Genomic DNA, 23,539 nt, shown 5'->3' on the forward strand with positions numbered 1-23,539 from the left:
TGTCATTGGAGGCCTGTGAGGCACCAAAAAAACCATTGCTATTCCTCATGGAAGTTCCCATCGCCAGCCATGAGATGGTGCACCAGAGTGAAGCTGGCTGCCATGGTGCTGATTTCCATACATCTGTCTCTGACAGGAGAGCGCGCTGCAAACACAAAAGTACTCGGTGAGAACAAGGCCAGCCAAGGGAAGGACACAGGTCTGGTGGCGATGCTCAACCACACCAGGGCCCTGCCCTGCCCCCAGGCCTGGGAGCCAACATTCAAGAGGGAGAAGGAACCCCACTGGGGGATTTTCAAGAACGCACGATGAAAACTGGATGCTGAGGAGAAGCTCTGGATTCAACTGAGGCTGTGGGTGAGGGTCTGGCATCTCCACCTGGCCTGACCCTCACCCCGTTGCACCTGGTGGCTCAGTTGGCTCTTCCAACTCAACAGCTGAACACAGGGGCTCTGGCTCTTACATCAGTTCTTCTGAGATCTGCAGGGGCTTAAAGGTTGTCCATATGGATCTCCCTGCTCCCCTGCCTGTGGGAAACTGACACTGAGGGAAATCAGAGGAGGACGTTATTCCCTAACTTAGAGCACAGGGAATGTCAAAAACTAGTATTCTATGGTGGGTAAACCCTGACTGTGATAAGTTATAGATAAAGCCAAGTACATTATCCTGCTTACATACGGTTCCCACAGATTCCCCCCTAACAGCTCTGCTGCCTTAAAGTGAGCACCTGGTTGATTTGATCTCTCCACATACACAGACATCCTGTCGCTCTCTCTTCCGCCTTGTCACCCTTTCCAGCAAAAACTTTCCCTTAATGCAGGTCCGAGGTGTCCTCACTGTGAGCTCAGGGACCTTAATGTAGATACCGCTCACCTTCTGAGGCATGTAACTGCTGAATATGCATGTCTAATGAATTCCTATAAATATCTCAGGGTAATAAAGATGCTCTCTTTTCTCCCACTTCCACGTGGACCATCAAGAGTAGCTCAATTCAGCATGCTACCATAAAATGTGTCAGACTCCTTTATTTTACTCTCTCTCCTTTCTTGTCAACCATCTGTGACTTTACTATAATCTTTCTATATTGTTGGCATACAAATGTGCCTACTGACCTTCTTTGATTGTTAGAGTCTGACACCTCCCAAGCCACAGGATGACACAGGGCCACTAGACGGCAACGACCTGCATGTCCCACTTCACTTCAGGCTTCTCCAAGGAAGTGGGACAACACAGTCGCCCTGAAGTCGCATGCTGGGCCTCCTGCAGTTCAGGGCCCGGAACCACAGCTTTCTGGTCCAAAAGTGAGCAGTTGTGTGAGGACACCTCTTCAGTGCTGCTCCTTGCATGGGAGCACAGCACCCCCCTGGCTGGCCTCTGGACCCATTCACAGCCTTAATCCAGGGCCATTATTGACTCTGGCTCAGGTCAGTGGTATTTGCATCTTGTCCGTGGCCAAGAACACAGAATGCTGGCAGGAGAGCTGGGGTTCAAGTCCAGGCTTGCAGAGGACAGGCTCTTCCATGTGCCAGGGCACTGGCAAACTACACGTGGCTACGGCTCTATGCCCAACCCCGCCTCCTCACAGTGGGCTTTTTCTCCAGATAAGTGGGTGGACCAGCCTTTATCCAAAGTCCCCTCTAGAACTCGGTTAGACTGAACAGCATTCTCACTGCACTTGCTACACTGACCACCATCTGGGGAGAGCCAGAACATGGAGATTACAGCCAGAGTTGGTGTGAAAACCCAGGTCTGGGTTGCCTGCCTGCTGCTGGCACTCCCCACTATGCCCACAGGTAAGCCACACCTATCAGGCAGAAGCTTTTGGCAGGTGGGGGTCCCAAGGAAAAGGGAACATTGGTGTGGTAGGCAGCACTGCTGGGAAGGAAGCCAGTTTAGGAAAGGGCTCATAAATTGGAGGGTGCATCCTCTGCTGGAGGGTGGGGGCTTTGCCTTGCCCACCTCATGTATCCTCACAGCAGCCTGGCCAAGGTTGGTCCCAGCTAGCCCAAGAGAAACTTGATGCTCAGCATGGGCAGTGGCTGAGCCAAGGTCACACATCAGGACTCAGGGCCAGGAGAGCCTGGTTCCTCCCTTTAGGTTTGGTCTGGAGGGCCGTCCAGTGAGGTCAAGGCAGGGAGAAAGGATTCCAGGGGGCCGGGGCCTGTCTTACAAGGCAGCAGGCAGGTGAGGCCACAGGGTTGGACGCCGCAGGCCCTAGGAGTGCTGCGTGGATGGAGACCACCTGTTGTCCACTTCTTGACAAAGCCACACACTCACCAGGCCCACTGCTCCGTCCTCAGATCCCGGAGACCCTCAGCCTGAAGTGCTCACAGCCCAGGGTCGAGTGCGAGGCTGGCAGGTGGCCGTGAAGGACACAGCCCTCCTTGTGGATGTCTTCCTGGACATCCCGTTTGCCCAGGCTCCAGTGGGACCAGGCCGGTTCTCAGCCCCACGCCCAGCACAGCCCTGGGAGGGCATAAGGGATGCCAGGAGGGATCCCCCAATGTGAGTACCTGGGAAAGTGGGGCAGGCAGGCCAGCTAGAGAGAGTCCAGCTACTGGGCTGACTGGCTGCCCGCATGCTCCTCTGGGCCCAGGTGTCTGCAGGATGTGGAGCTAATGAACAGCTCCAGGTTCATGCTTAATGGAAAGCACCAGATTTTCTCCATTTCTGAGGACTGCCTGCTGCTCAACATCTACCGCCCAGCTGGGGCCGCTGCAGGGCCCAAGAGGCCGGTGAGCAGATCCAGGGCCCGTCCACCAGCCTGCTCAGCCCAAGCGGCACAGGCTACTGTCCCTCCCCTGCCCACAACCTGCCCCAGACTCCCATGTAGCATGACTGTCTCTGCAGGTGATGGTTTGGATCCATGGGGGCTCATTCGTGATTGAAGCTGCCACCTCTCACGATGGGTCAGCCCTGGCTGCCTTCGGGGACGTGGTGGTGGTCACAATGCAGTACCGCCTTGGGATTCCTGGTTTCCTCAGGTGAGAAGCCCACCTGGAGGACTGCGTGGCTCAGGGAGTAGAGGGAGGCCCAGAGCCGGAATGAGGGTTCTCAGGCAGTGAGCACGGCCCCCACCCCCATGCCCGTGTTATCTGGGGAGAGAAGGGTGCTGTCTGAGGCCTCACCCTGGGAAGGAAGCCAGCCAATGGCAGAGGTGATCATGAACGTGGCTCATGGGGCATAGGCTGTTCTTCTGGGGTGGCTCAGGGTGGCTAGGGCACAGAGAGCAGTAGGCTCCTGCCGCGCCTTCAGATCCTGGGCTGGCTGACAGCCCAGCTGAACCAATCATCACACACGCGGGCACCGGCACGAGCAGCATGGCTCAGAGCCCAGCCAGACAGAGGGGATAAGAGGGGCCCCAATGTGCTGGGTGCTGGTCTAGACCAAGCTGCAGAGACGTCTGCCAGGAGAGGAGACCGCACTGACTACTGCCCTTCCCTCCCGCCAGCACTGGGGACAGCCACGCCCCAGGCAACTGGGGCCTCCTCGATGTGGTGGCTGCACTGCGCTGGGTGCAGGGGAACATCTCCCCTTTCGGGGGCGACCCCAACTGTGTCACCATTTTTGGACAATCCGCAGGTGCCATGGCCGTTTCTGCGCTGGTGAGTGTGCATTCAGCATGGGGTGGATGCTGGGGGACCCTGTCCCCTTGTTCACTCTGTCCCCTTGGTATCCCTGCCGCCCCAGGTCCTGTCTCCGCTGGCTCAGGGGCTGTTCCACAGAGCCATTGCTCAGAGCGGAGTCATCACCATGCCAGGGGTCCTGAATCCCAACCCACTGTCCCTGGCTCAGGTCAGAGTCCTCTTCACCCCCCTGAGCCCAACACCCCTGTGTGTACCTGGTCCCTTGGGGTTCAGGATGCACACCCTGTGGACAGAGCCAGACCACTAGCATGAAGACAGCATAGGGACCATGGGAGCGCAGGGGGAACAGCGATTGCAGTCACAGAGGGCAGGCAGGCGGAGGGGGGTGGATGGCCGAGGGAAGAGGACCTCGTTGGCTGTCCCCAGGCCTTCGCAGACTCCGTTTCCTGCAGCTCTAGCTCCAGCGCTGAGATGTTGCAGTGCCTCCGGCTGAAGCCAGCTGAAGACATGGTCCTTACCGCCGAGTCCCAGAAGGTACACCTGCGTCCTTGGGGACAGGGGTGGGCCAGGCTCAGAGGGGTCAAGTCTTGTTTCTACGGGAGCAGAGGAGCAGTTAGGTTCTGGGGTGGGGCCTGGGTCAGCCCCTAAGGGGGGGAGGAGATGAAATCCCAGCTAGAGCAGGGCCCAGCAGAGGGCCATGGCTGCCTCAGAGGAGTCCTGAGTCCTGATCAGAGGCTCACTGCACACCCCTCTGTGCCTTTGATCCTCCCCCAGGTGCCCTACATCCCTCACTTTCCCTCCAAGTTCAGCAGCTCAGGCATGGGTCCAGGTGGTCCCTGGCTCTAACTTGGGTCTGACTTGGTGGCCCTGCTTGCTTTCACCTGCAGAATATGAACTTTATTCCCATCACTGTGGATGGTGCCTTCTTTCCCAAGAACCCCAAGGAGCTCCTGGCAGATAAGCAGTTCCAGCCAGTGCCCTTCCTCCTGGGTGTCACCAATCATGAGATGGGTTGGTTCATCCCTAAGGTGAGTGTCCTCAGGGCCCTTTGTCCTTCAAGGCCCACATAGGCCAGTCTTCTGTCCCCCCCTCACCACAGCCTAATGAACTGGGGACTGTTGTCCTCACTTGAGAAGTAAGAAAGCCCAGCCAGGGAGGCTTAAGGGACTTGGAGAAAGCTGTCCAGCTAGAGCTTCCTAGGCACCAAACAAGCGCTCCCTTCTTGGAGACCAGCTTTTGTGAAGGGGACTTTCCGGGCCGTGCGACTCTCTAGAAGTGCTGACTGGCTGTCTGGTTTATACATCAGGCTCTGAGGAGCTAGCTCATGGCACTCTGCCTCAGAGGAGGCTGCCCCCCTGGCAGGATTCCTCCATCAAGGTACTGGGGATGCAGGACCGTGCTCCTGCCAGGTGCACAGGTCGCCCAGCATCCCTTTCTGCTGTGTCTGCGTGGTGAGGGCAGCCTGTGTCACCCTCAAGGACTGCCATCCCTTCCACAAAGCAGGGTCCCGTCTCCAGTCTCCTTCTTCAGGGGGCTCAGTGCGGGGGCCAACAGTGCAGTGGGCATCTCAACCTGCATGGCTTTTGTCCACTGTGACCTGTTCCTTTGAGTCGGTCCCAAGAATGCACCTGGGTGCTTGTTGTGATTGAATCCTGCCATTGTGGCACTCAGGATCCAAGAAGTTGCTAGATCACCTCTCTCTCTGATGTGTGTGTGTGTGTGTGTGTGTGTGTGTGTGTAAAGGAGGCCAAGACCCTGGCAGGCACTTGGCCTCACACTTTCTGAGTGACCTCCGAAGTGGGGAATCACCAAGCAGTGGGGCTGCTTCTCCACAACCAAAACCAGCCCGGTGTTGCGTGCTGCGCCTAGACTGCAGGTATCAGGTCACGTTCACTCATTCCTGCTTGAGACAAACATTTTCTTTTCAATGTGATCTCTTTGTGCTGATATTGCGTGTGAACTTTTGGTCCTTGTTCTCACAAACAACCCAGGAATCATGAACGTAACTTAAATTTTTTTTTCATGGCGTTTTGAGAGAAGCCTCCACAGCAGAGCACGTTTCTACTCGAGTATTCCTGCACACTTTGCTCCGGGTCATTGAATGCAATCCGTTCAGTGCAATATCATTTCTCCCTCACTCTCCCTCTGTTTCCTGATTCTGTATCCATCTTTCCTTCTTTCCGACGCCCTCTGAATTTGTCCTGGACGATGTCCAGTGGGTGATTACTCCAAGGTAGCCATAAGTCACTGGTCTCATTCCTCCCCTTCCCTTCCTTCGTACTGTCTGGTTGAAAAATGAGCTACAGAGGAGAGAGGGAGCTGGGGAGAGCGGAGGGAGAGAGAGCAAGTGATATTGAGTGTGAAGGGGATGGAGGGATTGAGGGCCGAGAGATGAAGAGACAGAGATATTAGGGTGAGGGGGGGTGTGGGAGAATGGTGAGAAGGGGGAGAGCAATGTCAAAGTCAGGGATAACCTGGAGGAACAGTAAAATAAACAGGGGGAAGGGACAGAAACAGTAAAGGGGTACAAAGAGACAAAGAGAGACAAGAGACTATCCAGATGGGAGAAGACACAGACGAGAGGTTTCACCAGAGAGACCAAAGCTGTACTCCTGCAAGGGGGCCCGGGCACAGAGAAGGAAAACAAAGGGCTAACTGGTGGGAAAGTTGTAATGGAGAGAGAGCCCGGGACAGAGATAGGAGAGAGAGCTACGGCTGGCCATGACACAGGGAGAGAGAAAGGTGGACAGAGTCGAACTACCAGATCAGGTTGGAACAAGGAACAAAGACCAGAGCTCTGGATCTGGAGGGGGGAAACCGGCCGGTGGGGCGGGCCAGGGTGCAAGGAGAAACACAGAGCCTCAGAGCTAGAAAGATCTCCCCAGAGGAGGCTGACAAGTAATAAAAAAGGAGGACCATGGGGCCATGTCTGGGGGTTTCTCCAATCTCCAGCTGACCAGTAAACCTCATCTCTGTTGAGACGTTGACCTGTGTTCCCCACAGTTCTCTGACTCTCTCTCTGAGACCTTCTAAGGTCGTCCTTTTCAGAGCATTGGAAGTGATGGCCATGTGATCATCTAGTTGATGACCAGATGTTGACACATCATTGTGACTCACGATGGTTCTGATTTTCTTAGTTTTTTGCAGAATTCCACGTTACATCTAGGCAGCACCTCTGCGAGCACCGCATTCGCTGTGACAGTGTCTTAGACTTGAGTTGTGTTTGCTGGATTTGAAAGTTTTGAGTGACACTGGTCAGCTGTGTGGTAAAATTGTTGTTCCCCCCAATATCGGGCACTTATCCTGCTCCACCAGCCACCTCGGGCAGAGTGGACACCAGGGAGGAGGGGAACAGAAAGAGCCTTCAAAGTCAAGGAGCGTCATTGCATCTTGTGACCAAAATTCTGCGGGCTTCCGAATTGGGGGCTTTTGATTCTTTAATCCTCTCAGATTTCTAGGACTCTGACTTCCTCCTGACACGACCACACCCCCACCCAGAAGAGCCCCGTGGCCATCAATGGACGTTGAGCCATGGAGTCCTGTCCTTCAGCTGTCCTCTGCATGCACAGCTCACTTCTACAAGGGGCCCAGTCAGACGGTGGCTGGCATCCTTTCTGGTGTCCTTGGGACCAGGGTTCATTGGAGGACACTGGTGCCCATCTCAGACCTTGCTAAGATCACATCCTCTTTCCGATGTCGAGGCTGCTCCACCTCTTCTTCCGCTCTCTCCAGGACGTTCTTCTGTGATCCTTTTCTGATCCACTGGAAGCGGTCGCCAGACTCCATCTGGTTCCTCTGAACTCAGAGTCATGATCAGTCAAATTCCCGTGGTCCATTCATCTGCTGGACTAATTGTTTCCCCAAATCCTGGATGTTCTTCACTCTTCTATCCCCTGTCAGGGAGATATTAATATTTGCATCTTAGATTTCGCTGACAGGCTTTCAAGACCCACTTGCTGCTCCCTAAAGTAGGGGTAGAACATATTCTTTGTGGGCTACGGCATGTCAGTTGACCTTAGTGTCCAGAAGATCATGGTCCTGAACCCCCAGACCTGTTGACTCCTCCTTCAAGGGGTTTCTTTTTTGCCTGAATATTTTTCACAATTTTGTCCCCTGAGGCTCCAACACATTCCGGGATATATTTAAAGCGTAGACAGATGCACATTGGAAAATATTCTCTGTTCAATCCACATCTATCCATGGGTATAGTACTACAGTCCCTCCTTCACCTTCCAGCCTGTGTGTCCATCCAGGCATCGCCCCTTGCGTCCCCATCATTGTAGGACTATGTGTCCACAGCACTGGACTCTGTTGTCTTTAATTTGTGCTCTCCTCTCAGCATCTTCACAGTTTCCATCAGAGTTGCTGACCTCGCGCTGACTGGATAGTGTCTGCCTGTCACCAGTGTGAGTAGATGTCTACCCTCCACTCACTTAATGTACTCTCTCTGTTCCTTCCTCTCATGGTGACCATCAGAGTACATTTATATTCTTGTGATGGACTTACCTGGGCTTTCGACAACAGAGATTTCATGTAATTTTGACCTTCTGTGATGGGCTTATTTGGCTTATTTCTCTCAGCACGATGCCCTCCAGGCTTCCCCATGTTATGAGCTGTTATGAGCAATCATTACTCTTAGGGTGCAGTATGAGCAGACACTCTCATAGGTTTACCAATTCTTCCATGGATGAGCACTGAGGTTTGTCCGTCATCTCTCTTCCCAGTCAGACTCCATCCAGCTGCATGAAGGGCATTTTGCACCAACGCTTGAGGTGTCCAGGCAGGACCATGGGCAGACAGTGGTCAGCAGTGTACAGTAACTGTCAAACTCCCTTCCTCGGGGATTTGCCCAAATCAGAAAGGCACTCGAAACCCAATGAAGGCTGCAGCTGAGGCTCTGAGCAGGGAACGTGGAAAGTTTAACTTCCCATGTGGATTCACCATGACCAACCTTGATTTCCAGAACGGGAAGTGAAAGTGGCGGAATTACCCATCGAAGGCCTACAGTAGACAATCAAAAACAAACAAAGCAGAACCGCTGCTCGCCTGAGAAATGCCATATAGATGAGGGCTGGGGCAGACTGGGGTTTGGTCAGTCAGAGGGTCCTTCTCATCGTCCCCTTCACACTAATTCTTCTTCCATCTGGCAATGGTGAATCTGCTATGGGGACCCTGGTTGGGTCCTTCTGATGGGTGTTGTGTATCTATGTGTGCGGAAAATAATCCAAATAGAGAGAGTGAGTGCTGAGTCAATGGGCATTTCTTTTTCCAATGTTTTAAGAAATGCTTGGCTCTTGGACACCGTAGCTGAGCATCTGTCCTTTCCATGGGCAGAGCATGAGGGGTCTGTCTGTCCCCAGATTCATCAGCATTCCTTGTTGTCTCCAGTGTGAGCTTTCTCAGGAAGGCTAGTGAGAGGCATCTCATTGCTGTGTTGTGTCACATCTCTGCACTGGCTAATGACAGCCAGCTTGTTTTCCTAAGTGCCTGGGCCTCCTGGATGTATTCTTGGGAGATACGTGTTCATGGTTGACCTTCCCATGGCTTAATTGTGTTATTTGTCTCGTCCTTTTCGTGGGGCTGAAGTTTGACCCTGAATACATTCTAGGCTGGTTGTGATCACTGCATGCCTGGGCCTCCAGGTGTGCTCACTCACTCAGTGCACACAACAGCGCTGAAAGGCAGATGTTTTCATCCCTCTGTGACAGAGTATTAAACTGAGGCACAGAAATAACTGTCAGAGCTGGGATTTGAACACAGGCAGTCAGGCGCTGTGGTCTGTGCTCTCACAACCAGGTCTAAATACATTTAATGTTCTCGGTTTTTCCTGGAGTCTGCCTAGGTGGATTCGGGCATGATGTTGTTTTATGAAAATGCGGAACAAACTATTTCTCTATCCGCTCTTGTGCTAATTGCTGGCTACTTCCATTAGGATAAGTTTCAACTTAGTGGACCGTGGACTCGGGTTTGGCCACTCTGGCATGTGGACATAGGACTGTGCGTGCTCAACTGACTGGTCTCTACTGGGCACAGCGGTCAGGTTGCACTGAGACAGACTTGGTGTCCCTGCAGTCCACAGGTATCCTGGATCACATTGAGCAGATGCACCGAGAAGACATGCTGCCAACCTTGAGGCCTATACTGACCAAAATGGTGAGACAGATGCCAAAGGGAGGGGGAGGGGGCGGCCAGGGGTGTCCCACCCAGCGCAGCGTGCTCACTGCCCCTACCTTGCAACTCCCACCACTGCCTACCGACCACCAAGTCCTTGGTCCAAATACTGAATTTGGGTTCCACTCAGGACCTGAACACACACTGAGTTCATCATCATCATCTTGGAGAATTTGCCTCTTACAGAGCATCTCCCATCGACCAGCGACTGTGGTCAAGAGTAAGACAAGTGATTATCACAATCCCCATTACAACCCTCTGCAGCACGATGTATTTGGGAGGAGGGGCATGGGAGGAAGAGAATAAGGGGCAAAGTCTGACCTTGAACCAACTCTACTAAGACCATTTGTCACATGTGGAGCTCGGTGGCCCCAGAACAGATCCCAAGGTAGTCAGTGCCCACAGTCTTCCTAACCCCTCTGCCCGTTTCTTCCCCAGTATGTGGGTATGCTACATCCCACCCAGCAGAGTTGTAAGCAGACCAGAGGGTGCTTATGAAGTAGCTCCCAGGGAGCTGGTATTGAGAGGGGCTCAGCCGATGTACCTTTCTAGCCTTGGGAAACCCAAGGCTTCTCCGTCCACACACCCTCCTCCTTGTTCTCTGGAGCATAGAGAGGCCTCATGTGTTCTGTCACTGATTCACATAAACTTAACTGGAGCACCTGCCCGGAGCCAGCTCATCTGTTGGTGATTTCACACACTACCCTACTGTCTGAACTAAGAGAAACTCACTGACCAGGGTGAGGTCCCTCCGCCAGGCAGTGGTCATGACACTGGCCTTTGACTCTGAGCATGAGCTCATCATTCCCACAATCCACCGAGAACCTCCAGTGACAGTGAATACAGATACACAGAGAGACACTCAGGGACATGGAGGCCAGGCTGGAAGGGTGAGTTTTCTCAGGAGGTTCTTTCATAAGCATGGGACCCTAACACACCTGAGCCTGGTCTCCTGCATCAGGACATCCCCCCAGAGCGGATGGGCACCATCATAGATGAATACGTGGGCAACAGCTCAGACCCAGGGACCCAACGTGATGCTGTTCTGCACTTGCTGAGTGATGGTTTCTTCACCTTTCCCACATTGAACTTCTCAAGAAGCCTCCGAGGTGAGCTTTACCCTGTCCCTCTGTCCCACCTCTCAGTCTGACCCAGGAACCGGGTCATCACTGGGGACTTGACTGTGATAGGAGACGGGCTCTCCCTGAGACCTGGGGCCAGCACGCTGGGAAGCAGTGGCACAGAAAGGAGAGTCAGCTGTGGAGGTTTGTTTGGCTGGGTTGTCTAAGAAACTAGTGTAGTGACATTCATCTATGTGTAAGAAAAAGCTTTATACCAAGATGTAATTCAATAGCCCAAAAAGGAGTCCCAGCCCAGTCCAACTCAAGTCCACAGGTTCTATACTTGCCTATAGGCCCCTCCTCAGACTCAGGACACCACATGCAAACATGCAGAAGTCATAAGTCACGGACCCGAGGTGAGGGAGTCCCATGGCTCCAAGGTGGGTAGAAATGTGGCAGGACACTAGCAGTTCTCCAGTTAGTGGCAGGGGTCAAGACCACAGGAAGGTGCAAGGCCAAAGAGAGAGGAGGAGGTTCCCTCTTGTCCCACTTAGACGGAAATACCACCAAAAGAGGCATTATCAGGCTGTGACCTGATTGGAGGGTTGGCCTCCACATCTATACTTTGATAAGTCTCCAAGGTGACCTAGAATCATCAGACGACCCAGGAGGGCACTTTGAAGAAGAGGAAATGAACCCAGACCTGGGCAGCTGCTGTGACATGACAGAGGTTATTAGCAGGCCCCACACTAGTTCCTGGGGATTCAGAGATGAGCGCCTTCTTCTTTGGACACTTCTCCTGGGAGAGCAGTCTTGCTTCCCCACTCCCCAGCCTGCAGGATGAGCTCAGAGAGCCCTAGAAAGCCTCAGGGTCCTCACTGTGTAACCTTGGCAGGGTAACTGACACATCCATGCCTGCTTCCTCAGTTGTAGGATGGATGATAGCAGTCTAGCCTGTGAGAGAGCCCTGAGCAGGAAATGGATTACCCCAACAAAGCGCACAGCATGGGGCCCAGCACTGAGTCCAAGCTCCTTCAGGGATCCCTGATAGCCCTGGTCACCACCTCTAGTCTTTCTGGTATTGATATTCCAATAAGCAGCAATGCATTCAAAGTCCCTACCTCCTTTGGCTTGCCTATTACCATGAGCCAGTGGTAGGCAACCTCTTCTGACACCAACCATTCCTCCCAAGCCCCTCTACATTTCTGCTGGGGTCAATAATTCCTTGCAACAGACCCACTGAACTCACAGAGGAGATACACAGTTAAGGGGAGTTTGCAGGGGAGGCAGTAGGCTATCCCAAGTCCAGAGCAGCACACAGTAGGGACACAGTCATTAGTTTCCTCAGCCACCAGAGAAAGTCATCCAGCTTGTCACTCTGTCTCACAGTCCCATAGGCTCCAGTCTCCAGGTACCTCACAGTCTTGGTTCTGTTCCCCAGTCTCTGATACATCTGGTCTCAGTGGCCCCCACAACTCAGACAAAGGTCTTGGACATGCTTTGCCAAGGCTGTCAGCAAGCCTCTCCTCTGCTCTTCCAAGATCACTCATCTCTACAGCCGCCGGCTTGGGAACAGAATCCAACCAGTCCCCTCTATTAGGATTACACACCTGTTTGCATAGTGCCACCCAAACTGGTGGTGATTCTAGAGGCTTGAGTCCATGGGGCATATTAAGAAATTTCACTCATGTGGACATCCTGGCCCACCAAACCCCGAGGATAAGGTTCCTGCTCAGAGCAGACAATGCACAGGGAGGACCATAGGGCCAGCCCCACCAGGATACATGGCGTCCCTCACTGAACCATGGTGCTGCCAGGGACAGCACTGGAGACCCAGTGCAGGAATAGTGCACGGTCTGACCCATCACTCTGGGGCGAGGCTCTGAGGGCAGGCAGCAGAGCAGCAGGGGGAGCAGATTCATGAAACCCCCAGAGAATACAAAAAACAGACTTTGGGGACAGACTGTGACACCCCACCAGACTCAACTGTAAAACACTCATGAAGGCGAAAAGCAGACCCTCAACTATTTATAGGATTTTCAATTTTCATAAGTAGCTTTCTTTTTGTTATTATTTTGTTTTGTTTTGTTGTTCTTGTTTCTTTGAATTTGACTTCCTTTGTCTTCTTATTTGGCTTTGCTTGGTTTTTGCACTTATTAATGTGTCTTCCTGTCTATCTAGAAAATACAGGCAGGATAAATCATTTTGCAATGAATAGAAAGAGAACAATGGATCAGCGGTAATACAGGAGAAGGGGTGGGGAAGAAAGGAAGGGGTGTGTGAAACCAACTCGGGGACAAGGGAACAAGTGACCTCTAATCAATGCAAGGAAGGTTGTAGGATGCTTAGTGGGGCTTAATCAAGGGCAATGTACCAGCGATGAATTACTAAACCCAAATGAATGCCGAACATGATGGTGGTACAAGAGGAAAGTAAAAGGAAATAGAGGAAAGAACCAGGAGGCAATGGGCATTTATAGAGGCCTAAATACACAGATGTACATAAGTAAATACATATACACTGATAGGGGAATAGAACTATAAACTCATATCTATATGTTAGAATCAAGGTTGCACATGGATATTAGGCCTCAACTCAAGAGCACTTTGTCATAACAATCTGGCATTCTGTGATATTCACTTTCCCCACACAACTACTGAGGACAAATTGGATGCATAAGCAAATGTGATGAAGAGAGCTGATGGTGCCCGGCTATTAAAAGATATAGCATCTGGGGTCTTCACAGCTTGAAGATAAAGAAGCAGCCATCTAGCTCAGAAGCAACAAAGCCCACATGGAAGAAGCACACCAGCCTGTGTGATCATGAGGTGTCAATGGAGTCATGTAAGAGGCATCTAAGACGCAGAACAAAACCATGCCCAAGGTGAATGGTGGGGGGTGGGATGTGCATGGAGCAGAGACCCAATGCCTATCTGTACACAATTGGATATCCCCTCACAGAGGGGTAACAGGCAAGAGATTATCCAGTCAGGGTACAGAATAGCACCTATGAAACACACAGCTCTCCTCTAGTTATTTGGTGCTTCCTTAACCCCACTATCATGACCTCAAATCTATCTTACAAATCAGATTAGACCAGAGCATGCACACTGCTACAGAAAAGAGCCCATAACACAGAGAATCCAGGATAGATAAACCCCTCGGGCCAACAATGAGAGTAAAAAAACAAGTAGGATTAGGGATGGTTGGGGGAGAAAGGGAGAATCGATCACAAGGATAAATCTAGAACCCCTTGCCAAGAGGTATGATTAAAGAAAAAGTGGGTGAGGTCCGCGAAGACCGATGTAATATATGAAAAAAATAATCTGTAACTGATCAAGGATTTGTAAAGGAGTGTGGGTGAAGAAGGGAGGGGTAAGAAATGGGGTGGACAACTACCATGATCCAAATTCTACCTTGCAGGGCTGGATAGGGCAGAGGTTGTACAATGGTACATATGAGGGCTGGAGGCACAGGGAATCCAGGGTGGCTGATACCTTCAGGACCAAGGGTGTGAGGGGCGATGCTGGGAGAGCGTAGGGTGAGTGGGTTGGAAAGGGGGAACTGATTACAGGGATCCACTTGTGATCTCCTCCCTGGGAGAGGGACGACAAAGAAGGGGGTGGGGGAGACTCCGGATAGAGCAAGATATGACAAAATAATGATGTATAAATTACAGAGGGCACATGAGGGAGGGGGGAGCGGGGAGGGAGGGGGGGGAAAAAGAGGACCTGATGCAAAGGGCTTAAGAGGAGAGCAAATGCTTTGAGAATGATTGGGGCGGGGAATGTATGGATGTGCTTTATACAATTGATGTATGTATATGTATGGATTGTGATAAGAGTTGTATGAGTCCCTAATAAAATGTAAAAAAAGAAAAGGGAAAAGAAAGAAAGAAAAGAAAATGATTAGGGCAAAGAATGTACAGATGTGCTTTATACAATTGATGTATGTATATGTATGGACTGTGATAAGAGTGGTATGAGCCCCTAATAAAACGTTTAAAAAAAAAAAAGAAATGGGGTGGTTATATCAGGGGCTCAAGTGTGAAGAGAATGCTTAAAAAAGGATGATGGTGGCATATGTGCAAATGTGCTTCACACATGAGATGTAAGAAGTCCCAATAAAAGTTTTTTGGTTTTTTTTAAAGCAAGAAATTTCACTCCCTCACAGATCTGACCGGCCTGGTGTGCCAAAGGTAGGTTCTGATCAGGCTGTGGCCACTGAAATCTGATCCTGCCCTCTCTGCAGATTACGGGCTTCCTGTCTTCTTCTATGAGTTCAGGCATCGACCCAGTTCCTTTGTGAAAGTCAGGCCAGATTGGGTGAAAGCTGACCATGGGGCTGATTTGACCTTCTTGTTTGGGGGCCCCTTCCTCATGGACGAGAGTTCCCTCCTGGGTGAGCACAGACCTGCAACCTTAAGCAGGCAGACCTCCAGGACAGGGGTGGGACTTGTAGAAGCAGAGGTCTTGGAAACACCTAGGGGAACTGTATTTGCTGCCTGACCCTGATACTGGTCCATTTTTCCCACCAGCCTTCCCAGAGGCCACAGAGGAGGAGAAGCAGCTGAGCCTCACCATGATGGCCCAGTGGACACAGTTTGCCCGCACTGGGTGAGTCTGGGCGACAGAACTGGCCTAACACCTGGGCCACTCAGGATCCGCCCCTGGAACACTCACAGGACACCTATTTCTTCCTTCCAGGGACCCTAACGGTGTGGGGCTGCCTACGTGGCCCCTCTTCACCCAGTCAGAGCAATATCTGCAGATCAGCACAGAGCCACGCACTGGCCAGAAGCTAAGAGAATCCTGGATGCAGCTCTGGGCAGAGATGCTCCCCACCCAGACTCCACAGCAGGAGCAGAAGAAGGAAAGGGTGGCCCCGGAGGAGGTCTGAGACATGGTCTGGGCCTGCTGGGATGGGGCCACCACAAGGGATGGCAGAATGTCAGCAAGGAAACCTCCTTGTCCCCTGGCTGGTGAACACTTCAATCCAGGCTACCATGTTTCATGTCCCTTAAACAGGCTCAACGCCTCCTAGACTGGTGTGGGCTCTCTTAGGAAATGTCACCAGGTTACCCCCATCCGCTATCCCCCTGAGCCTTTGTACAAGCACCTCCCTGTCCCTGTAGTACCTTCCCCTGTCTATGATGACCAGTCCTAGTTCATTTTCAGCCTCTTTCTGGCATCCCTTCCTCCAGAATCTCTTCTCTGCCTTCTCTGGACTGAGTAGTCCTAAGTCTTGTGTATTACAGCAGAGTCCACTTAAACTAATGCTTCTATGTCCTTGTCAATCTCCTTGTCTAAGGAGGGTTCTGGGAGAGGGAATCCTTGGTGTGACCCTCTTCAGTGTGGCCACACCAGGACTGGGCAGGACAGGGAGTAATGGATGCTGAGTGTGTGGTGCTGTGACGACTAGTTAGTGAATGTGTTAGGCTGGGTTTTCTAGAGAAAGAAACCCAGTGGCAGTCATATATATGTATATCTCAAAGTGCTTTATATCAGGAAGTAATTAAATATCAATAAAATGGCCCTTCCATCCTGACTCAAGTCTATAGTCTGTAAGTTCAATACTAGTCCATAACTCCCTCATCAGACGCACACAACCTTATGCAATGATATAGAATACTGGACGATCTCAGGTCAGTGGGTTCAGAGTTGTGTGAGTTCAAGGTCAGTGGAAATACGGCAGGGCTTTGGCCACTCTCAGAGTGGTCAGCAAAATCCCAGCAGGCAGGAAGGCATTTTGGTAGAGGGAAAAGGAGGTACACACCATCCTCCTTATGAGTAGGCCACAGCCTCAAGGAAGCACTATCAGGCTGTGTGACCTGATTTACAGGTTGGATTCCACCCCTACACTTTCACACATCTTCAAGTTGACAGAAAATCATGTCACTACCACAGTGAGAGAGTGAATGTCTGAGACACTTGTTGAATGGTGGCTGTAGATTTGAACCTGGGCCCTTTAGGGGCCAAAGCCATGGTCAGGCCTCCAAGAGAATGGGTTCTGGGATGAGTGAGGGACTCCTGGGACATCAGGGTGGTCCCCCTAGAGCAGAGGTCCATCCCAGAGTGCTCAGACTAGGGTAGGGGACGGCCTTGGGACATGGTTCCCTCTCTTGCGTTCTGCCCAGACTTGGCCCTTGAACAGCAGGGCTTGCCACCAGAGGGAGCACTACAGCCTGGGCTGTCCACCTCCCTGCCCATGAGCCTGAATCCATTGTGGCTTGACTGGTTTCCTCCATCCCTTCCAGGTGGGGAGGGCAACTACTGGGGGACCTCAACCCCTACCCAGAATACCAACAAGGTACAGGTGGAAGAGCATGTGTAGACTAGTGTGACCTGCAGGCTCTTGTCCCAGAGAAAAGAAGGGGCCAACCCACCTGTCTTACAGAGGGTCTCAGAATGGGGATGTGGCATTAACATAATCTCCTGACTACTTGGGAAGGGGTGGAGTCTAGCTTGTCAACCAGGCGATAGCCAATGAGCCTCTGTGTGGGCATGGCCTTCTTGAGAGCATTCTGGGAGCTCCTGTATTCCACCCTGGAAGTGGGAGACACACTCTCTGCTGTCTAGTCCTGGTGACATAACATATGGAGTGTCCTAGAGCCCTGGAGCTGGAAGAGCCAGGTGGAGACCCTGCCAATATTGAGAAGCTTCCACTGCCAATGGATCCAGAAGACTTTCCACCCAATGGCCAGTGGTCTTCCTGCAATCAGCATCATTACTAGTGTTGCCTAGGTCTGCAGAGGAATTTATAGATTGGTATCGGACAGATGGGCTAATACAAGTCTTATGGACTTGATCCACACTGCGCTGAGATGTTATCTCAATACTCAATTGCTGTTGTACATCAAGCTTTTTCTTACACATTATGAGTATCTATACATTATGTTTCTCTGGTCTAGCAGACTAATACAGGTTACCACAAGTCAGGACCAGAAAACATGAATACAGAATCAGAGGTTCACACTAACACCTCTCCTCAGCAGGCAGCCAAGTCTCTTTCCAATCCTCAGCCTCTCTTCCACATGGCACCTTGGCATCTGCCTCCATGGCCAGGAAGCCAGTCTGCTCCTCTGTCTTACAGCCTTATAGTCTCCACACTGCTTCTCTGCTCTGTCTCAGCGTTCCCTGGCCTCTTCCTCTGGTCTCTGTGTGGCATGGCATCTGCTGCCTACATGTCAGGCAGGGATTCCAAGCTAATTTTTCTGGTCGCTCTTCCTCCTTCATCGTTCCGGGATTCTCTCTGCTCCTGCATCTAAGATGGCTCCTCTATATGCCCAATGGAGAGGCAACTCAAACTGACCATAAATGTCGCATATGGTCTACTACTTAGTTCCACACAGTCATCTGGTGACTGTATCAGAGCCAGGCAGAGAGGATCCCTAAAAAAGTAATGTCACCACCCTGCCACTTGACATTGGGACCTGTTCTGCTCTGAGAAAGTGCGTTTACACATACATGACCCCAGAGAGGCTTTGCACCGTGTCACTCCATTGTTCCAGAGCTCCAGCCACTTTCTGTCACCCAAGGACAAGTTCAGGTTCTTTCTCTTTGAGTTCAAGATCTCCATGTGACATTGAAAGCCTTCTATTTTCATCCAGGATGAAGAGACTGTCCACTAGGACCTGCACCTGTCCCCTCAAGCAGGGAGAGGGAGTGAAAAGTAAATCGGTCTCCATGACAGTGTGTGGGGTCACAAGGAGAGAGTGAGAACACAGGGTAAATGGAGTAATCTCTCTTGTGTGGCACTTGCTACTTAGCCAAGGTGTCCCTAGGAGTGAAACACGTGGGAAACTTATGAAATATTTATGTGATCTCTACGGTCTAAAGAATGCTAAGTGGGGCGAAGAGCGCTTCAACTGAAATCACCAGAAGAAAGAGTCATGGCTCCTCAATCAATTCCCAGACTTGAGACAGTTTACAGACTCACAGCCCCTTGAATGAGGGTAGACAGGTCTCTTTGAAGACGGAACCAGCTACATCACCAAAGGCTCACACTATTCGTCGTTCTTCCAGCCTTTCCCAAGGGGCCTGAGGCCACTCACAGAGAGACTGGTCATTGGGGGAGGGAAATAATCCAAATTTTCAGGTGTTACTACACTGACTCTGGCTTTAAACTGACACTACTTCCAGGAGACCCAAAATGTTTTGAAGGTGCACCAGACAGAGAGGGAGCTTATGGAGGTCAAGTTATTCATGGAGTTTTAGGTCAAGTGCACCTTAACGTGTGTCCAGTGATGTGTGCCCCTGTGCACCATGTGCCCCTGAACCCATCCTGTCACTATTTCCCCAGTTCCCGAATGCATCATTGGAGTAGACATACTTAGTAGTTGGCATATTGGATCCCTGAAGTGAGGAAAAAAGCTTATTATGGTAGAAAAGGCCAAGTGAACACCATTAGAACTGCCATTGCCTAGGGATATAGTAAACCCAAAGTAATACCACATTCCCGAGAGGATTGCAGAGATTCAATCCACCATCATAGTGCCACCATGAAAGACCTGAAGGATGCAGGGACCTGATTTCTACCACATCCCTATTTAACTCACCTATTTTGCTTACAAAGGAAATGGATGGATTGGGGAAAATGATGATAGATCATCCTACACTTCACCAGGTAGTGACTCCAATTGTGGATGCCATTACAGATGCATTTTCTTTGCTTGAGAAAATTAATACCTCTCCTGGTACATGGTATGCGGGTGTTGATCTGGCCAATGCCTTCTTCTCAACACCAGTCTCTAAGGAATCACCAGAAACAGTTTGCCTCCAGCTGTCAAAGACAACAATACACTGTCACCACCCTTCCCCACAGGTACATCAGCTCTCCTGCCATGTGCCATAATTTAGTCCGAAGGTTGCTTAGCTGTCTGTCTCTTCCACACAATATGTCCATTATATTGTTGGCATTTTGCAGACTGGACCTACTTAGGAAGATGTATCAAGGACTCTAGGTTCATTGATACAACTGTGTCCAAGAGGGGAGGAAATCAACCCAATGAAGATTAAGGCACCCTCCACCTCAGTAAAATTTCTAGGGGATCCAGTGGTCTGGGGCATGTCGAGATATTCCTACTAAAGTGAAGGATAAGGTATTTCATCTATGCCACCCACCCCCTGCCCCTCAACACACACACACACACACACACACACACACACACACACACACACAGAAACAGGAGTCACATCTCCTAATCTTCGTTTTTGGATTTTCAAGGCAACATATCCGTCATGTGGGTATGCTACTCTGACCAAGTGACCATGTGACACAAAAGACCACCAACTTGGCTTCTACCATGCTGAGCACGCCATCTGCCAGCAGCAGAATCCAGCTCTGAGTCCCCGATAAGGGACCATTCTTCAGGAAGATCAACCAGCAACCTGTTGTCACATTGATTACATTGGACTACTTATGTCATGGACAGCGGTTTTTTTTTTGTTTTGTTTATTTTTCTTTAATAAATCATTGTATTAGAGGCTCTTAGAGCTCTTATAACAACCCATACCTTAATTGTATCAAGTACATTTGTACATATGTGGCCACCATCATTTACAAAGCATTTCCCTTTTACTTGAGTCCTTGGTATCAGCTACACTTTTCCCCCTCCCTCCCTCTCCCACCATCCATCTCTCATGATCCCGTGATAAATAATTATTATTTTCACATCTTACACCATCGGCGATCTCGGTTCACCTATGTTTCTCTTGGTCATCCCCTTAGCGGATGAGTCTGGGTGGGATATATACAATGATTACTGCAATTTGCTCCCATTTCTTCCCCTGCTCACCCCACCTTCCCCCTGTCCTCATTGTATCGATAACCGCATTACTGTTCCCGAAGGATTTATCTGTCCTGGATTCCGTGTCAAGAGCTCTTATCTGTACCAGTTGGCATGCTCCTGTCTAACCAGATTTGTAAGGTAGAACTGGGGTCAGGATGGTGTGGGGGAGGAAGCATTAAAGAACTTTGGAAATATTGTGTGTTTTGTGGGTGCTATACTGCACCCTGGCTGGTTTGTCCCTTTTTGTGACCCTTCTGTGAGGGGATGGGTACAACATTTTGTTCTTACTGGAATAGACACCTACTCTGAATATGGATTTGTCTTCCCAGCATGCAGTGCTTCTGCCAACGTAGCCATTCATAGATTACAAAATGCCTTATCCACGGTATGGCATCCCACAAAGCATTGTCAGATCAAGGAACTCATTTCATAGCAGAAGAGGTGTGCAAATGGACCCATTCCCATGGAATGCACTGGTTGTATCCTGTTCCTGATCGTCCTGAAGCTGCTGGCTTGATAACACGATGGAATGGCCTCCTCGGGCACAATAATAGTGCCAGCTTGGAGGCAACACCTCGTGGGGCTGTGAAAGTGACCTCCAGGAGACTGGATATGCTCTAAACCAGTGGCCAATACATGATGCTGTGTCTCCCGTAGCCAGAATTCATGGGTCCAAGAACCAAGGGGTGGAAGCCAGAGTGGCACCACTTACTTAATGATCCACTTGCAACATTTTTGCTTCCTGTCCCAGCAATCCTATGCTCTTCTGGCCTGGAGCTGCAGTTCCAATGGAAGGAACTCCCTATCTGGAAACACAGCCCTGATTCCAGAGAAATGGCAGCTGAGAATGCCCCCTGGCTTCTTTGGGTTCTTCATGCCTTTGGATTAACAGGTAAAGGAGGTTGTCACTGTACTGCGTGGTGTGATTGATCCTCATTACCAAAGAGAAATTGTACTGGAGCTACATAATGGGGGTAAAGAAGAATATGTCTGGATGCCAGGACATCACATATACCGTCTCTTATTAGTACTGTGCCCTGTGATTTAAGTAAATGATAAACTAAGTAACCCAATCCTGATAAAACATCTAATAACCCAGAGCCCTCAGGAGTGAAGGCAAAGAACTATGGGAAGCTGAGGTGCTGGGCGAGGGCAAATGCAATGCAGATGGGTAGTCAACGCAGGTAGTTCTACCCTACCTATCAGTTACAACCATGTGACCAGTTGTACAAGCGAGGTTTGTGATTGTTTGTATTGTTTCTTCATATGTGCTTATTGGATATATTTCCTTTGTTCATGTACAATATACCAGAAACGAATAGATTCATTATGTTTTTATTTATATGCATAATCAATGGATGATGTGAGGTGTGAGTGATTTCTTTAATGTCTAAATTTATATTGTTTACAATGTAATTGTGTGTAAGTGCCAGACAGCAATGGGTAGACTGTGGTAGTTGGGTTTCTTGTGCCAATTAGCTCAGTAGCAACATGTGAGTGCAGATTAATCAGGCCACAACTTGTTGGGAGGGCAATAAGGTAAAAGGCTCTGGAATGCCCTCCCTCTTCTTTGCTCCCTGGTTTTCAGACCAGTAGCTGCTGCTTTAGCTAGTTTCTGCCTCAAGCTGTGTGCTACACTACCTGTGGGCAAAACCATCCATGGATTGTGTGGCTAGAGTGTAAGGCTCCTTCAAGACCTGCTTCTCCATGCTGTTGCTGAGTACATCGCTTCGGCTTGTGGCTGTTGGATACTCTAGTTGTGCCTCACTTAAGTTAGAGCTGTGTGTGTCAAAGAATGATACCATACTCTGTATCCTTGCTCTTTGCCTGACCCATATCTCACTCGGACTAAAACACACTTAAAAATAAACTAAAAAAAATGTCCCGATTCACCCTCACTGTCCAATGAGGTCGTACAATTGTTACACGGGATATAACTCAAAAGAGTTCTGTTCCTACAGGGCCCCACATAATGGGCGCCATATATCAGGGGAAGCCAGCTCCTAACACATCATTACGGGTCCAGTAGGCGCAATTGTACAGTGATAATAAGTAAAGATCATAGTAAAGATCATAGCATGAGAGATAGAAGTGAAGTATAGAAATAAATGGGAGTCAGTCACAATTCATGGTAGCATGCTCACCTCAGCTCCACTCGATGGTCCACGTGGAGGGAAAGAGTTTAATGGTAGCCCCGGCCCCTTTTATCTTTTCTGGGGACGTGCAAGCCCCCTAATTACAGGTGAGGACATATGTCACAGGAAGGGGCTGTCCTATAGGTAATACAGTAATGAGAGGGGGTGGTCTAGGGACATACACGCAATAGGAAGGGGAGGGATTGGGGTTATACATGTGACAAGATGGGCAGATCCTAGGTTTAGGATGGCGGCCTAACTTTGACCTATTCCCTAGATCTCCATAGGAACCATTATCAGTATGGTGTGAACACTTGGTCTCAGGCCTCAAGGAGGAATAGTTTATTGTCCCCAGTAGCAGGGAGTGAGGCCTGCCATATAGTCTGGTTGACTAACTGTCCTAGAGGCCTACCCTGTAGTCGGGTGACTAACTACCCTGGGGAGGATGTCTGTAAGCCTTTGACCTCTTCCCACACTACATGGCTGGTCCCAACTAGAATCAGCCTGACCCCACCATGGAGGGAGTGTCACATAGAATAAAAATAGACCGTCTGGTGAGGGAAAGCAACTGACTTCCATACCCAGAAGGAAGCTGCAGCTAATGAAGTGGGAGGAAGGGAGTGGAGCACATCATGGCCCACCAGGCTCAGAGGTCAATAGCCCTGCTCAGAGCGCCCAATGCACAGAGAGGACCATATGGCTGGCCCCACTGTGAGATGCGACATCCTGCACTGACCCATGGCCCCCACATGACACAGCACTGCAGACACAGTGTAGGATATGTGCCCGAGATGA

General features: G+C 50.5%; 1 protein-coding gene across 1 annotated transcript; it reads left to right on the forward strand.

The window, feature by feature from the left end:
- The first annotated feature begins 1,711 nt into the window (after nucleotides 1-1,711).
- LOC142431752 (carboxylesterase 3-like) lies at nucleotides 1,712-15,718 on the forward strand. The gene is made up of 13 exons (XM_075536717.1): nucleotides 1,712-1,793; nucleotides 2,301-2,505; nucleotides 2,597-2,735; nucleotides 2,851-2,984; nucleotides 3,452-3,605; nucleotides 3,691-3,795; nucleotides 4,014-4,121; nucleotides 4,475-4,615; nucleotides 9,660-9,740; nucleotides 10,720-10,867; nucleotides 15,071-15,220; nucleotides 15,357-15,435; nucleotides 15,526-15,718. Exons 1-13 carry the CDS (start codon nucleotides 1,712-1,714, stop codon nucleotides 15,716-15,718), a joined length of 1,719 nt encoding a protein of 572 aa, XP_075392832.1.
- Nucleotides 15,719-23,539: the final 7,821 nt, after the last annotated feature.

This window comes from Tenrec ecaudatus, chromosome 18, assembly GCF_050624435.1.
Source record: "Tenrec ecaudatus isolate mTenEca1 chromosome 18, mTenEca1.hap1, whole genome shotgun sequence".
NCBI classification, from domain to species: Eukaryota; Metazoa; Chordata; class Mammalia; order Afrosoricida; family Tenrecidae; genus Tenrec; species Tenrec ecaudatus.